The 18,122-nt window shown below is 47.0% G+C and overlaps 1 protein-coding gene and 1 pseudogene across 2 annotated transcripts; both read right to left on the bottom strand.

The window, feature by feature from the left end:
• Positions 1-2,613: 2,613 nt before the first annotated feature.
• Positions 2,614-8,685, bottom strand: LOC108707383 (annotated as a pseudogene).
• Positions 8,686-10,140: 1,455 nt separating this feature from the next.
• lrrc58.L (leucine rich repeat containing 58 L homeolog) lies at positions 10,141-15,986 on the bottom strand. 2 transcript variants are annotated; one of them, XM_018245784.2, is made up of 5 exons: positions 15,759-15,986; positions 14,581-15,067; positions 12,256-12,384; positions 11,903-12,180; positions 10,141-11,068 (listed from the first exon to the last, which is right to left on the bottom strand). In XM_018245784.2, exons 2-5 carry the CDS (start codon positions 15,030-15,032, stop codon positions 10,875-10,877), a joined length of 1,053 nt encoding a protein of 350 aa, XP_018101273.1. In that variant the 5' UTR covers positions 15,033-15,067; positions 15,759-15,986; the 3' UTR covers positions 10,141-10,874. The 2 variants fall into 2 exon arrangements, with proteins under 2 accessions (XP_018101273.1, XP_018101272.1); XM_018245783.2 differs by having other exon boundaries at positions 14,581-15,986.
• Positions 15,987-18,122: the final 2,136 nt, after the last annotated feature.

Raw genomic sequence — 18,122 nt, 5'->3', positions numbered from 1 at the left:
TCACTACTCTTCCTATTGTTCCCTTCCTACAGCATGCACAAAGAAAGACCCATCAGCCTTCTGTCTCTGCCACACAGGTCACACAAGACAAAAGTTTTCTTTTTTTGGAAAAAAAGTTTTTCAGTCAGGAAGAATTGCACCGTTATAGGTCACAGAACCAGAACCTAGAATTGCAGAAATTGATCTGTCAGTGAGCAGGGTGGGCGTCTTCCTTTCCTACTCATCTCCATGAAACACTCCCACTTTCTCTGGTGGACATTGGTTCTGCACAAATCACCTTTAATTGTGGCAGTGGCAAGAGATACATTGAGCCCTATATAAAGTGTTACTGTCCCACCTCCAGCCCTTCAGTAGTTGAAATGAACTACCTTTGGCTCTTGGTGGGTGCAACCATGTCCTACTGTCACTATATGGCCCTACTGTAACATCATGCCCTATTGTCTCCATATTGTCTTTTCATCACCATCTTGCCCTACTGTCTCCCTCTTGCCCTACTGTCACCATGTTGTCCTTCCATCACCATCTTGCCCTACTGTCTCCATCTTGTCCTTCCGTCACCATCTTTTCCTTCTGTCACCATATTGCCCTACTGTCTCCATTGTACCCTCCTGTCACAATCTTGCCCTACTGTCTCCATCGTGCCCTATTGTCAGCATCTTGCCTTACTGTCTCCATATTGTCCTTCTGTTACCATCTTGTCCTACTGTTTCCATCTTACCCTTCTGTCACCATCTTCCCTACTGTCTCCATATGGTCCTTCCATCACCATCTTGCCCTATTGTCTCCATATTGTCTTTTCATCACCATCTTGCCCTACTGTCTCCCTCTTGCCCTACTGTCACCATGTTGTCCTTCCATCACCATCTTGCCCTACTGTCTCCATCTTGTCCTTCTGTCACCATCTTGTCCTTCCGTCACCATCTTGCCCTACTGTCTCCATCTTGTCCTTCTGTCACCATCTTTCATTACTGCCTCAATAGTGTCCTTCTGTCTCCATCTTGTCCTACTGTTTCCATCTTGTCCTACTGTCTCCATCTTGCCCTACTGTCTCCCTCTTGTCCTGCTGTCACCATCTTGCCCTACTGTCTCCCTACTGTCACCATGTTGTCCTTCCATCACCATCTTGCCCTACTGCCTTCATCTTGTCCTTCCATCACCATCTTGCCCTACTGTCTCCATATTGTCCTTCTGTCACCATCTTGTCCTACTGTCCCATCTTGCACTATCCTGTCAATATTTTTCACTATTGTTTCCTATTTCCTTACCGTCTCCATTGTGTCCTTGTTATTTTGAAACATGATCATTTCTCCTATAGAAGTTTTTTTGTACTCCTGCTTCAGGTGCTGTACTAGACCTGAAGAATATTACTATATTGTTCATTTAACACAGAATAATAGAATAAATGCCATGCCTGGAGTAAGATTCAAAACAGGCCCTGGTATCTAGTACACTGATACCCAACAGCCCCACACAAGGCCCAATATAAAGTGCCAGTCTGAGGCTGGAGTTTGCATATAAATGTGCAAAACGTGATATTTATATATTTGCTCCAAACAATTAAATATGTATAAAGTTAAATTAAATATCTGCACTAGTGATGCCCCCTCGACCACCTCAATGCTTAGTATAAGCATAAGGGGGGGTGGTATTGGCTAGTAATAGATAATCCCTTCTACAGATCAGTTGAATGGACAAACGATTCATTGGATTTCAAAGTAGAAACTCACCAACAATTTATAAAATTTCACATTATAATGTAGAGTTTCTCATAATGGAAGCTGAGACCCCCATGCTGGTTTTGGGAAAAGTGGAGGATAGAAAATATTGATTATTCATGATATCACCCATTGGCTTGTGCTTGTGTCTTGATGCCTAGGTAATAATATTCTCTACGGTAAGAGGAAGAATGTGTCATTCATTACATATCAGAAACTGAAGGACAATAATAAAAACATGCACATACAAGAAAGGCTGAGACCTCATTCGACAGTCACATGGCAAGAACAAGTCCATGTTTCTATAACAGCTTTCGGGCCCATTACCAAAAAATACTTATTTGTTTATTCAACTTGGGTGTCAACTCTAGAACTTAAAACCTAAGCTGAGATGCTCCATGTCCCAACACTATGCCAGAAAATACGTCATCAGTGAAGCGGCACCAAACCATATCTGGGATGGTAAAAGCCAAATCAAGAGTCACGACAATATGTTCCTATGTATCCATAAATGTGTATATGTGCAACAGGGTAACTGTGCAGTGCATGTACCTTCATAGATATGGGGAGGACTACCAAAACAATCAACCATTTTGTGGCTACATTTTGTAGGTGCACAAGCACAGCCATGTACCAGTATCTTGCCACTTATTGAATCAAGTCACTTCAAGTCAATCCTAGGTTACCAGATTCAAGTTCTGGAATCTACACCCAAGTTGAAAAGAAGCCATAATAGGCATCTTAAATGGAAACAGGGGAATTTATTTTGGGGACACCACAATGTCACAGTGGGTCAAGCAACCAGCCTGTAGTCAATCAGACCATCAGAATGTTCACATCACAAACATTACCAAAGCCAACTGCAATAGGAACAGCATCAAAACATGGGAAACACATCTCTGTATGAAGAAAAGTTTATCCAACTTAGTTATGGTCTAAACAAAAAGTTGGAGTCAAATCTTCATTGAAATTGAGGACCAGCTGTGGAGGGTTATTTTGGTTTGCCCCCCCCCCATGTAGTTGGTCACCACTATCTATTTCAGAGCTGTCACTTGAGTCATACTCATTTGGAAAGCACAACTCGCAGTAAGGCCTGTGACAATAGCAATTGTCCCCTCAGAGCTACTTGAATCTGTCTCTGTGTAAGGAGTTTGGGATCTGAGGTCGGCTAAGGTCACCATTGCACGGGTCTGTATTTCTGAGTGTCTCCTGAGGCTTTTACGAATAGAGCCAGGAGGGTTATCTGGAGGATGTGAAATTGAGTGTTTGGGGGTCATCCAAATATCATTATCTACTCTGGTCCTATTTTCTTCTCCCCCATGAACACTCGGCTCCATGGTATTAGTTAAGAGACTTGGATTATGCTGCCCATGGCCCATATTAACGTCTGCTGTTCTCTCTTCCCCTGTCTGACTTGGCCTTTCATCTCTTATTGACTTTTCCCCATTGTACCTGTTAATTGGTTCTTTGTTTAGGAAGCACCAGGTCTGTGGGGGCAATGCATTTGGAAAGTGATGGGAATGGTGTTGGTTCCTCTGACTGTAGCAAGGCCCCGGCCTTCTACGCTTCATATAAGGGGACAAACTGATGCACAATTTCTGAAATCCTTCTGAAGGTGCCAAACCAGGGTCCCTGGTCACACTGTGACTTGCACGTCTCTGCCTTTGGGAGACTGGTGGCCGCAGGTTGACATTGTCTCTATGGTGAGTTCTTTGAGGATCTCCTGCAGCTTCTCACTGCTGACATAGTTCACTTTCCTGGATAATTGCTCTAAAACTTCTGTCCTCTCTGACAGTTCCCCTGGGTACTGGTGAGGGGCTTTAGATACATTGTCAGCAAAACTTACATTTCTGGAGTCTGATGTTGATATGTCCTCTTGTTTTGAGACTGAATATCCACTCTGTGTCATGTTTATTATCACCCTCCTGAGTATCTTTAATAACAGCTTCATGTTCTTCCATGTTCTCTACAGTGTCAAGAAATGCAGGTTCCTCAATGATCTTCATATGTTCAGGGGCCACATGATGCTGATTGGCCAACGTTGAAGCAGATAGAACAGACAGACCGGTCACTTCAATAGTCTCAAAGCTGCACTCGGACTTTAATAGATTCATCAGCTTGCCCTTAGCGTTGCTCACTTGCTCTTGGAGGCTCTCTATTATGCCATTCTTCTGTTAGAAATACATTTCAAAGATGTTTAATGATACAATATGTTTCTGATCATCATTAAGTACATTATTTGTTCTAATATAAGCGCCTAGTTTCATGTGATAAACTTGTTTCTCATATATATATATATCTTCAAAAGGTGCCTTATAGTTCTGTGGTGGGGAAAGATGTCGGGCCATAGTGTAAAAAATGGGATTAGGAGACTCAGTACATTGGAGAATAGAATATCTTCTTCCATGTATGGACATTACAAGATCAGAATATGTACCAGACAGACTGCTCACCTCTGACAGGAGCTTTCTCATGGACGTGTTCTCCCCCAGCAGGTGGTAGATCTGCTCCTCACTGTACATGGACCGGAAGCTCTTGCTTGGGCTACTGAAATACTTGGTCATTTGGGTGTTCTGGACCTGCTCTTCCTCAAACTGCCTTGATTGTAGCAACTACGGATATAAACTACAGTGAACAGAATCATTCATGAACATTCATTGCCTCTTTAATAATCTTGCACAAGTTTATTATCAGCCTTCCCCCCCCCCAGCCCCATTTTATAGGCCGAACCAAAGGGAATAGGTCCTCTCTCTTGTACAGAGTTGACTGGAGAGGACAAACAATTGCCTCACTCATTGAGTAACTATTGTGTCATTGGTTTAAGAATGTTGATACATACAGCGGATCCAGTAACCCATAGCAACCAACAGACAGTTGTACCTGTGGGATGAAGATAAGGCAGTTGATGGAGGTTGTACAGACCTGATGTTGTTGCATAGACCAGGTTTGGCCAATCGTGGAAGAAACAAGTAACCAGAAAGACCACCCCAGTGCCAGCCATCACCAGGCCGTTGCCAACCATTATAGCCAGAGATTGGATGACTGGTGGAGAGCTGATGTTATTGGTCAGTCCAGCCAAGTAACACCCATAAATAAGTAGGACAGCCTGGGAACAACAAAAAGGACAAACACAGTCAAATTCAAATCAAGTTCCATTGGTGCAGAGCCAGTCTTGGTGTTAATATGGTCATGCCAACTGTTCTAATTGGCAAAGTTAGGGCTGTTCTTAGCAGTAGTAAGGTTTAAGGAGGTCGATTGTGACGTTTTAAGTGGCTCTTCAAAGGGAAACTCCTACCTTAACGCCAACAAGGAGACCGTTCCAGAGGTCCCAGTGGTGACTGAGTACAGTGTCCCCCGAGTAGCCGTCTGGGTGAGGAAGGATTAGATACCATAATCATCATTCATTGATAGAGCAACCAGCACCACCCTGTACTGTACTGTACCCCGAGTAATATGTTACCAGGTCTTTTCCTCAGTGTAGGGAATATTTTACTCCTTGTAGTAGGGGCAAATACTAGTCACAGGGGCAGAACACATTACTGGGTCACTATTTATGTTAAGGGAAGTTGCACCATTATTACTGGGGAAATCAGATACTCACCTTAATGCTGGCGCCGGTACTCCTAGCACAGATCACTGGGTCGGACAGAACCTACATAAGGAGTAAGAGGGTATCAGCCAACAGATGTCCAGCCACAAGACTTAGCAGGGTCACGTTTTAAATAATCTGTGGGTCAGAAAGTGGATCAGTGATGCTCCTAGTCTCAACACATGCACCCCAACCCATTCATACAGGAGTAACTAATGTAAGGATTATTTGAACCCCCCACAGGCAATCATGCAGGAGATAGTATTCTGAGCATTATCTGGACTCTCCAGCTGCACACACTCATACTGGGGATGGAACACTGAAATCAAAGCATTTTATTCACTGGCCCAGTGGGCCTCTCCCAATGTAGGTTCTGTTCAAAAACCCCTTGTGCCCATTTCTTATAGAATACAGTAGAGGAGACGAAAGTTGATAGAAGGGTGTGACAATGTGTATTATCTTTTCTTAGCAATCCTATAGTACAGGTACTGTCAGTATTATCTATAACCCCAGCCATCATACAGTACAGGAGATGGTACTGTCAGTATTATATGTGACCCCAGCCATCATATAGTACAGGAGATGTTACTGTCAGTATTATACAGTATTGTAACCCCAGCCATCATACAGTACAGGAGATGGTACTGTCAGTATTATATGTGAACTGGGGGTTCAGAATATGTGTCCCCTGTTTCAAATTTCTGTCTGAGAGAGACCGAGGGGCTACATAGTTGTGCCATGCACCAAGGGTTGCACCTTTATGCCCTGGTATTACTCTCTGCACCCTGTGCCAAATTATAAACCCAGTAGGGAGCTGGGCAATTCATTGCTATAGACTGGCAACAAGTACAGAGGCCCTAGTGCTTTGTGTCCCCTGGTATTCATTATTTGTTCATTCAAACATGTAAGATCTTGGGGTTGCCCATGTGCCATCCATCCCTCACCTCCATGCAGTCCTGCCAATCACACAACTCTTTGTAACATGCACAATACACTGCAGTTCTCTTCCCATAGACTCCCACTGTCACTGCAGTACCTCTGATGTACCACATGGTGGCAGACTTGGACATCAGAAACATTTTAGCAAACCGTTAATTTAATTAACCGTCCAGTTCTGTAACCATTGCAATGAGTAATAAGCAGCATTGATTAATGCAATATGTTGATAAGCTGGCACACCCAGGTGGGTGCCAATATACAGACAGTGGCTGGGAATTGGCACTTGGATACATAGGCAAGATGGCAGTGGATGGTATTGCTGATTTGCTGTGGGTACTTAGTTTAATTCCAATCTGCAAACTTTGCTCTCTCCCAGTGCAAGGAATAATACCCAAACTAAACCAGCCTTGTGTATAGGGGGTGACTCCAAAAATCCCAGAAGTGTTTGTGTATTTCACAATTTTTATTTTTCCAATGTGGTCCAGGGAAGCCATATAACGTAACCATAGCAACCAGGCAGTCGCTGGCATTTTCTTGTAACTGCAACTGCCTGTTCAGTGCTGAATGCTGATTGGCTGCTCTGGGTTATTGGGCTGGATCTGAGCCTGTTTTCCAATTCCCTGGGGCCCTGGTACAGAATGGGGGGTGGGGTGTTTAGGAAGGGGCTGTAAGTGTCCCTGGCAACTGCCGGCCAAATTCCTCAGTCCCAAACATTGTCTTTGTGTCTATTGTAAGAATGTATGTGATTACTCACTGTCAGTCACCCCCACCCACAGCTGCTCTCATGCCACTGCCTGGGGCCACAGGCTCCTCACTGAACTCTAGTGGGGCCCCACAGCAACACGTCAGAGAGACATTCCTTATTCTTCTTACTTGGGGTCCAAATCCATCGACAAATTTATCCAAAAATCATTCTGCACCTTCCCAGCGCCTGCCTCTGCACTGCTGGTTCTGACTTTAGAAACAATGTAGCAGAAGCCAGCTCTCCCCACCATAGACTCTGATACATTGCTCACTTATATACAGGTCTATAGATTAGTAGGCGTCTGCTACACATTAGGGGGTTCTGATGCACATTTTGCCTAGAATTGCTGGGAGTTGCTCCCCCTGTCGCTCTATGACTGTGGCCCCCGGGGCCTTATCTGCTCCTTCCCATCAATATTTAAATCAGATTGTCATGGGGGAGATCAACTGAAGTGTCAAAGTCTACAGCGACTAATGGAAAAGCCTTAAGTGGAGATTTATCTGTCCATTAGGCCCAGAGCAGTATGTGGGTGCAGTTCCCCTTTAAAACAAACCCTATCCATAGACTGCATTTCCCACAAGCCTCTCTGTTCTGCAGGGATATTTGGGCATGAGCCGGGGAGATGAGACTGAGGAGTGATACAGTAACCCCAGTGCCCTGCATTATTCATTAGTCCCATCTGCTGCTGGCTGCAGCGGTAATTTAAGCTGGATGAATTCACAGATACCGTATAGCAACAGGGCAAGTAATGAGGTTTAGCCATTGGCTCCTGTGCACCACCATTTGCACCACCATCATCATCATTTATTTATAGAGCGCCAAGTTACCAAAACTGGCCCAAGAGTTTACAATCTAAACCATCTGTAACTGCTGCCAGTGCTACCGCCAATTAACCCCTTAAATGCCTGCAGTGTCTAAGGCAATTCAGATGGTGCTGTTGAAGAGTTGCAGGGAGTGACAGTTCAGCAATCTGAGGTACCTGCTGTAATACACAGAGCTGGGCCCCGGAGTCCCCTGTTGACTTGTATTGTACATTGCTGACTCATCCTAATTAATTATTGTCATTAACTCTGACCCTGGGGCCCCAATACTCACACTGGGGTTATAACTTACATTGCCTGCTGCCTGTTGCACGGGCCAAAGTATCTTCAGGGTGACCATCCTGTACCCCCTGTAATATGTGGAGACCCCTGTGCCAGTCTCAGTGCCTCTGCTGGATGGATGTTAACTCTGTGCCAGTCTTGGTGCCCTGGCTGGCTGTATGGTATCTCTGTGCCAGTCTCCATGCCCTGGCTGTATGGTATCTCTGTGCCAGTCTCTGTGCCCCTGCTGGATGGTATCTCTGTGCCAGTCTCTGTGCCCCTGCTGGATGGAGGGAATCTCTGTGCCAGTCTCTGTGCCCTGGCTGGATGGAGGGTATCTCTGTGCCAGTCTTGGTGCCCTGGCTGGCTGTATGGTATCTCTGTGCCAGTCTCAGTGCCCTGTGCTCCAACCTAGATCCCCTGTGCCATGTGGCTGCTCCCAGTCTGAGTGTGACGTTACCCTCCAGTAAACATTCAGCTCCCAGTAACCTGAGCCTCTCGCTACAGCAGGAGACGCCTGAGCTGCCCACCCACCTGCCATCCCTGTGCCAGGGTCAATCCATCCTTTTTGGGACACACCACGCTGAAGCCCAGGTTGTTTCCATGGAAACCCATTTTGTTACCCACTTAGAGGAGTTTGGAGTGACCAGACAACTCACCTCTAGACCCAGTTGGACCGGTCCTGTGACTCCTGAGCTTGGGCCACTTACCTGCCCGGCTGTGTATCGTGCCCCACATCTGCCACCTCTGAGCACAATAACCTGCCCCACCTATATGGCCTGTAATATTATACAATATATATATGTGCCCCACTATAGGGAACAGAGGGACTGAATATAAACTGTAACCCAATGGCACCCCAGAACTACAAGTCCCAGCATGCTTAGCTGACCCTGGGGAATCAGAGACACGTATGTTATTATCCCAGTATGTGATTGCACGTGAGGCCTGGCCAGATACATACAGGGAATATATATATAATCCAGGATTCAGTTTGGGATTCAGCCTTTTTCAACAGGATTTGGAACCGGCCGAACCCAAATTTGCATATGCAAATTAGGGGAATGGAGGGAAATCACGTGACTTTTTGTCACCGAACAATTAAGTAAAAAATGTTTTCCCCTTCCCACCCCTAATTTGCATAAGCAAACTAGGATTCCGATCAGTATCAGCATGTGGCTGGGGCGGCCATACTGCTTGCCTCAATATCTCCAATAAACACTCACCATCAGGTGGCCATAAAGCAGATAGATAGGTCCAGATACAGACAGAGGCTACAATAAACTGGCCAGATATAACCCATGGCAACCACATATCTGCTTTCATTGTTGTACCTACAGCAGGGGCTTTCAAGGGGAAGTTAACCCTAACATCAAATACAAGACAGACAGTGACATTTACCAGCACTGAAGTCTGTAGTACCTGAAATCTGCTGTGTATTTAGTACTACGGGATCCATGGAGCTGCCATACTGCTAATATATTGGTCTTGTGATGTGGGGGGCCACATTGCCTGGAACTCCAGCCCTGGGACCCTTTGTTACTCTCGACTGCAGATGATCAGATGACCCCCACTTGGCAGCAAATGTGGAACTATAACTAGCACCAATACTGGCCAGTAATTACACCCCCTGCCAGCTCAGCTGGTACTGTCCCCCATGACAATGTCCCCAACTCCCAGCATGCCTCTGCCTAGGGAGAAGCCAATAAATGGGGGAGACTAGTTACAGGAAGTCATTATATTCTGTTATGGGGGTTCCCTTCTCTGGCCACAGGGTCCCTAGACCTTATCTGTAGAGTTTCAGTGTGGGGGAAGCTGCTGTCTCTCTATTTATAGCTAATTATTATTATTATTGTGCAGTTTCTCTGTACCCCATGCGTTGTGTCTCGGAGCAGGAGCTGCCATATGGCTTATCCCACTCTGGTGCCTGACAATGTAGCCTTGAAAGGAGGCACATACAGACTGTACCACTCCATTTACACACCCCTCCTCCAGCCTCTAATTGGTACAAACCAAAATGTAGAAAATCAATGAACCTTTACATTTAAAGGGCAAGTAATCAGACCAGAGGATTTGCAATCGGATTTATTGATTTTATGAAAGGACAAAGATTGTAAGGCACCAATCGCTGGCACAAGGGCATCTCTAGCGGGTGTCTTTGAGGGTCGTTATGGACCCGGGCGGAGATCCTGGAGAGGTCATTAATGGCAGGTGAATTAATGACATAATTAGTGCCAATATTAAGTCAGAGCCTGAGGGAGGGGGGACATTGGTGCCAGACTGGGTGTTGGTATTTGGCTTTAGTTTATCAGAGAGAAAAGTCACAAAGTGCCCCCAATAAAATCTCCAGAGCTCTGGCGCCAGTCAATCATCAGTACTTGGGGGCACCGTCTTGCTGCTCCAAATCAAGGGTGGGCAACCTGTAACCCTCTATATGCAACTCCCAGCAACCCTATCGTTCCAGTCCCGGCACATGTGGGGGGAGACCCCAGGCAGTGTATTCACACTATGGACATAATATAAGTCACACAGGAGACTTGCCCCCTCCCTGATTCTGGGGGGATCGTATGATGTCCGTGCGTCTGACTTTATAACAACGGACTCCTTGTAGGAGGAGCCACTCAGCACCAATAGGATCACACAAACTGTTCCAGATCTGGAGTCTGCAGGAATCTCATTGGGTCACACAATCAGGGTGAATATATGAGCCAATGGGAGACTGGAAAGGCCAAATCCCTTGTGTCCCCTGCACAGTCAGGGCCCCTGATTCAGAGAGAGAAACAGAACGGTCCAGTCCCCAGAACTTATCCCAGAAGCACCTTCTGCATTCTGCGTGCGGCGGCATTAGCCTCATCCTCGGAGTCAGACTCACTCTGGGAGGTGGAGCTACAGGGGGAGGAGCACTCTGGGGAGCACAGGTAGTGCATGAGAGGTAGGCGGTACTTCCCACAGAAATCCACAAATTTGATCTGCCGCACACAGCAATCGAAATATACACCTGCGGGTGAGAGACGGTCGTCATTCATGTGCCGTATACTTCTCATTGTACAACAGCCCCCCACTGCCCAAATCATCACACAATTGGGTTCACTTACCCCTGGGAGGTTCCTGTCTGACCATAGGAAAGAGAACAGCCCAGGAGCAGGAAGTACAGAGAATCAGAGCTCTGTACCTGGGTAAGTACTGGGGGAGATTCACTTACCCAGGGGGAGGTTCCTGTCTGACCATAGGAAAGAGAACAGCCCAGGAGCAGGAAGTACAGAGAATCAGAGCTCTGTACCTGGGTAAGTACTGGGGGAGATTGGATTCACTTACCCAGGTGGAGGTTCCTGTCTGACCATGGGAAAGAGAACAGCCCAGGAGCAGGAAGTACAGAGAATCAGAGCTCTGTACCTGGGTAAGTACTGGGGGAGATTCACTTACCCAGGGGGAGGTTCCTGTCTGACCATGGGAAAGAGAACAGCCCAGGAGCAGGAAGTACAGAGAATCAGAGCTCTGTACCTGGGTAAGTACTGGGGGAGATTGGATTCACTTACCCAGGGGGAGGTTCCTGTCTGACCATGGGAAAGAGAACAGCCCAGGAGCAGGAAGTACAGAGAATCAGAGCTCTGTACCTGGGTAAGTACTGGGGGAGATTGGATTCACTTACCCAGGGGGAGGTTCCTGTCTGACCAATGGAAAGAGAACAGCCCAGGAGCAGGAAGTACAGAGAATCAGAGCTCTGTACCTGGGTAAGTACTGGGGGAGATTGGAGTCACTTACCCAGGGGGACTTACCCTTCTGTTCCATAACAATCTTACAACAGTGTTGCACATATTGCAAGTTGACTTACCCCCACACTTGGGATTGGGGCACTTGCTGGCCAGGTCCAGGTACCTGAGCAAGTTTTCGGGCAGTTCCCGGGGGCAGTAAGGAATGCCGCGGCTCATGATGGTGCGTGCGGCCAGTTCCAATAATGTGGGAGGGGTGTAGGTGAGGTCTCGTACAAAGCGCACCACCAGGGGGTTCCCCCGCAAGCTGAGCTCCTGCAGGTGCACCAGGCTGAGAATCTCACGGGGCAGGTAAGTCAGGAGGTTGTTGTGCAAACTGAGGGAGCGCATGGAGTGAACCCTGAAATAGACAAACGGGGGGAGAGGGTTAGCACAGAGCTGACTGTACATGAGAGATAAAACAGTAAGTACTCACTGGGCCAGCTGAGGGGGGACACTCTGGATCCGGTTGTCGCACAGAACCAAGTAGCTGAGATACGGCAGGTTGGCCAGTTCCGGGGGGATGGAGCTGATGAAGTTTCCCCCCAGGTACAGGAATTCCAGGCTGAAAAACAAAGCAGGGAAGTTACTAATGGCCAAGCCAATGAAAACAAAGCAGAGCTCAGCCCCTAAACCAATCAAAATTAACCACAGCTGTTGTCATAGGCAAGAGCCAATCAATATTCAGATCTACTTTTCAATTTGCAGATTTTATTATTATATCCATTTATAAACAGCCCCCAGTGCCCCTTCTGCAATGCCAGTGGTTCGTTGCCATGCCGACTGCTCTCTAGCCAATAGGACATGAGCTTGAGAGATTAGGCTGAATCCCTATGAAATTGGCACAAGGGCTTGTGAGTAACACACGGAGCAGTGAGGCGAGTTACCCACAATGCCACAGTCTTACACGGATGTAGGACACTAGCGTGTGTTTGTGTAAGTCCATGTGTGACTAATCAGCGTTTGGCGAGTACAATGGATTCCTGGCATTTGTTTTGCTTCAACGGGGGCAAAGTTCTGTGCGAATAACAAACGTGGCCAAATGGTGCACTTTTACCCCCCCCCATCTATAAAACCCACCTGCCCACTGCGTGCAAATCATTCACTTCACTGAGTGACAGACAGGGGCAGTGTGACCTCACAAACTGCCAGTTGCTCCCGTCATGAACCGACCAATCAGAGAGGAGAAGTAGGGGAAACAGGTAACCAATCCCCAGAGGGGGGCACTAAAGGAAACAACTTCCAGTCCCAGGGGAAGAAGTGACCCCCCCCACACTGCCAGTGTCTGTAGGAATCGAGGGGGCCGATCCCTATAAATAGAGTGTGGGGGACGGGAGCAGCTGATGGGGAGCACGGGGCCCCTGATACTTTTGGGGGCCCCTATTGGCCACTTTACCATGAACTTTGTACAGAATTTTAATCAGCACCTCCCCAGAGCCTAAATATATAAACACGGGGTCCCCACAGCCCCCCCCCCGTGCTACAGAGACTTTGTTACCCCGAGAGAGAAGAAGGGGCAATATAATATGGGGAATGAAATGACAGTGTTGGCAATGGAAGAGTTAAATCATCACCCCCCCAGGTTTGTGCGAGCCCAGGGTGCCCCCATTTAATAACTGCACTCACACACTGGCCTCACTGTGCCCCCCCCGGGCCTCTTTATTCTGCACCGCTGGGAGAATTGGGGGCGGGACGGGGGTCTCTCTTATAATAGGGCCATATGCCTGGAGCCCCTCATAAATTCTTCACCAGTGAATAAAAGGAATAGGAGGAGCCTCTTGTTTATTAGTGGAAAGTGATTTATGGCCCCTCCCTACAGATCAGACTCAGCGCTGCCCCCCCCCTAAATCTACAGGACCCCCCGACACTGTCAGACCCCACGGGGGCATTTATGGTCAGAGACTCTGGGATTATTTATATAGTAAATAAAGTGCCCCCTATTGTAACATATAAGGATATTATAAGTTACAGAGGAGTTTCATGACCATATAAAGACACGAGACAAAAATGACATCACTACTCACCATTTATAACTGATGACATCACTACTCACTGTTTATAAGGATATACTTTACAAGATATTCATGGCTCTTATGAATTATATATAAATAAAGCAGAGATATTTGGTGTCTCTATGTTGCCCCCCAGGGGCAGGTTGGTGGGCAGGACCAGGCATAGAGAACACAATTAAATCATTGAAATGGCAAAAGCACTGAAACCCAAAGCTGCGCTGCCAAGATCAGTAGCAGGAGGAGAGGCGGGCCCCGGGCCCCTGTGATCACATGACTGCCCGATAACGATTTTATCTGGTTCCTCTATCACATCCTGAACCCACAGAACCCAACACTGACGACCTCTGTCCCCCAAACTGCCATAAACCCGGTCACTGGGTGCACAAACCTGGTGACCCAGGGACCGACTGAGCAGATATGACGGGCATTACTAACTAAGCAGCGCTAAGCACGTTGTATCAGTATGACTAAGCACAGTCACGTTGCACTAATAAGTAACACAGCGGGGGGGGGTTATGGCACAGTGACTGCTCACCATATAATGGACTTCTCTATTAGAGCACTTGGTTGCTATGACCACTACCCTCGGCAACCAGAAGTCACGTGATTTCCCTCCCCGTCCCCTAATTTTCATATGCAAATTAGGATTTGGATTCAGTTCACCCGGGCACAAAGATTCAGCTGAATCCAAATCCCAAACTGAATCCTGGATTCGCTGCATCCCTACATATAACATTTGCCTCCAGTACCTGATCAGGTTCTCTATCTCAGCCGGGATGCTCTTCAGCCGGTTCCCCCCCAGCGACAGGCTCTTTAAGGTGGGGATCTGCAGAAACTGCTCAGGTATCTCCTCACAGCGGTTCCCACTCAGGTTGAGCACCTCCAGCCTCATTCTCCCCATCTCTTTGGGGAAGGAGAACTCATCCAGGCGGTTGTTTTTGGCCAGCAGGGTCTTCAGCTTGGTCAGTCCCAGGATCTCGTCCCCAATGTAGACCAAGTTGTTGTTGCTGATGTCCAACAGGTGCAGGTGGGACAAGGAGGCCACCAGGGGGGGTAAGAAGACCAGGCGGTTGTGGGGCAGAAGTAATTGTTGGACGTCTTTCCTCTTGTTCTCACTCACCAGCTCCAAGTTTAGGTTCTCAAGACCCAGGTGGGTCAAGTTCAGAACATTGTCCCCCTCAGTTACCTCTGGGCCCTCCATCTCTGATGGGAACCACTACCCAACTCTGGAGACAGCTGAAGAGAAGGTTGAACTGATGCTAATTGTCCCAATACCCAGGGAAGGGTTAAACATAGACCAATTGTCCCAGTGCCCAGGGAAGGGTTAAACATAGACTAATTGCCCCAGTACCCAGGGAAGGGTTAAACAGACTAATTGTGCCAGTACCCAGGGAAGGGTTAATCAGAGACTAATTGCCCCAGTACCCAGGGAAGGGTTAAACATAGACTAATTGTCCCAGTACCCAGGGAAGGGTTAAACATAGACTAATTGTCCCAGTACCCAGGGAAGGGTTAAACATACTAATTGCCCCAGTACCCAGGGAAGGGTTAAACAGACTAATTGCCCCAGTACCCAGGGAAGGGTTAAACAGACTAATTGTGCCAGTACCCAGGGAAGGGTTAAACATAGACTAATTGCCCCAGTACCCAACGAAGGGTTAAATGTAGACTAATTGTCCCAGTACCCAGGGAAGGGTTAAACAGACTAATTGCCCCAGTACCCAGGGAAGGGTTAAACAGACTAATTGCCCCAGTACCCAGGGAAGGGTTAATCACAGACTAATTGCCCCAGTACCCAGGGAAGGGTTAAACAGACTAATTGTCCCAGTACCCAGGGAAGGGTTAAACATAGACTAATTGTCCCAGTACCCAGGGAAGGGTTAATCAGAGACTAATTGCCCCAGTACAATGAAGTGCTAGAACTTACCCCGGTAGTGAGTCAGTGTCAGATCTTGGCCAATTGTACAAAGGCAAATTCTGCCCCAAACTGAACCAACCAAAGTCCCAGGGGCCCAGTGAGGGGCAGAAAGACCCAGAAGTCTCTGGGGCAGAACAAACCAATAAGTGAGGGGAGGGGGGGAAGAACTCCCCTAAAGCCCCAGTGAAAGACTCCCCCCAGCAGCAGCTCCAGATACAAATGCCCTGGCCCCTCCCCCAATATAGGAATTGCCCCCCTGTACCCCCGGCCCCGCTGTCTTATGCAACACCCACACTGGAGCCTGAGCGCTGCCCCGGACTCTGTATCCGCCACAACAACCCGCCCACTCTCCAAGCGTCCTGCCCGCGCCCTGGAACCTGTATACGCACAGCGGGGCGGGGATTAGGCGGGGCCAGTGACGTCACGGGAGCGGGCGGGACAGCCGACTGAGCCTTCATAATATGTGGGCGGAGCTTGTAGTCTCTGTGGGAGGGGCTGAAGCCTCTGTAACGCGACTGAACTCGGATACAAAGTGGCGAGGGTTCGGGTCGTACCATTCGGGCGAGGGGGGCAGAGATTAAATGTCTTCGTGACGCAGTAGAGTTCCCTGGATACAGACTGGGAGTTTATGTTGTTGGGAGAGGCTCAGGTTATATTGTCCGCCCCCTGCTGCTGTTTTAGCGACTCAATGACGGGAGATTTAAAGGCAGACCCCCCCCCTCTTCCCAGTATGGGAGAGTCTCAATGTGCTGCTGCTGCCTGGCCCCTTAACCCCAGCTATGCCTGGAAAATCACCGCTTCTGATGGATTGTGAGCAGATTAACTCCTTGCAGACAGGAGGAGGGCATTGCAGGCTGCTGGACAGGTGGGCGGCTGGGGCTCAGCTCAGTGGGGGCAGAATGGAAATTGGGTGGGGTCTAGTGGGGCAATCACAGGGGCTACCAGGTCAGTAAGGGTTGTCACCTGGCCGGTAAAAATGATAATTAATCCCAATGTTATTAATAGGGAATACAGATAAATATATAGGAAGGTCAGTGATCCCAATGTTATTAATAGGGAATAAAGATAAATATATAGGAAGGTCAGTGATCCCAATGTTATTAATAGGGAATAAAGATAAATATATAGGAATGTCAGTGATCCCAATGTTATTAATAGGGAATAAAGATAAATATATAGGAAGGTCAGTGATCCCAATGTTATTTATAGGGAATAAAGATAAATATATAGGAAGGCCAGTGATCCCAATGTTATTTATAGGGAATAAAGATAAATATATAGGAAGGCCAGTGATCCCAATGTTATTAATAGGGAATAAAGATAAATATATAGGAAGGTCAGTGATCCAATGTTATTAATAGGGAATAAAGATAAATATATAGGAAGGCCAGTGATCCCAATGTTATTAATAGGGAATAAAGATAAATATATAGGAAGGTCAGTGATCCCAATGTTATTAATAGGGAATAAAGATAAATATATAGAAAGGTCAGTGATCCCAATGTTATTAATAGGGAATAAAGATAAATATATAGGAAGGTCAGTGATCCCAATGTTATTAATAGGGAATAAAGATAAATATATAGGAAGGTCAGTGATATGATCCCAATGTTATTAATAGGGAAAAAAGATAAATATTTAGGAAGGCCGGAATTTTTTTCCATAAAAGGTGGCAACTCTATCTGTCAGGTTCTTATGTTATTCTCTTTCTGTTGGGAGACAAACACTCGTCGATTAGTTCGATTAGTTAAACCGGGTTCCTTTGAAGTCACAAACATGGGCCATTGTTAGTGCTGAATCATCAGATACAATTGTTTCTATCAGTAAATGTGACCATTCAGCTCTACACGTCTGTATTGGAACCAACATCACAATTGTAACGTCTATGGCCTCCTAAAGCCTCTCCTATTCATCTCCCAGTCTGGTTGCTACGGGAAATGGTACCCAGGTAACCAGACAGCTGCTGAACAAAGAGCTAAATCATCTATAAAACAAATGAAGCCCAATTGCAGATGGTCTCAGCAGGCCTGGACTGGCAATCTGTGGGTTATGGCAAATGCCAGAGGGGCTGCTGTAAGTTGCCATTGACAGTCACTATTTATTGGGCTGCTGGGGGCTGTTTGGGTCTCTTTGTCCTTGGAATGTCAGGGCCTAATTTGAATCCCAGTCCAGACTTGGGTCTCAGAATACATACCTCCCAACTGTGCCTTTTTCGGAGGGACAGTCCCTCTTTTGACAGCTCAACCCGCAGTCCCTCATTTGTACTGGAAAGTCCCTCTTTTCTCTGCACTGAACAGCCAGAAAAAGAAACAAAGTTTCTCACTTAATTGGCTTTTAGCAGAGAGCCCAGAACAGCTAACAGGTGCAAATAAG

The sequence above is a fragment of the Xenopus laevis genome, chromosome 2L (assembly GCF_017654675.1).
Source record: "Xenopus laevis strain J_2021 chromosome 2L, Xenopus_laevis_v10.1, whole genome shotgun sequence".
Taxonomy (NCBI): domain Eukaryota; kingdom Metazoa; phylum Chordata; class Amphibia; order Anura; family Pipidae; genus Xenopus; species Xenopus laevis.
This window is presented reverse-complemented; position numbering and strand designations above follow the sequence as displayed.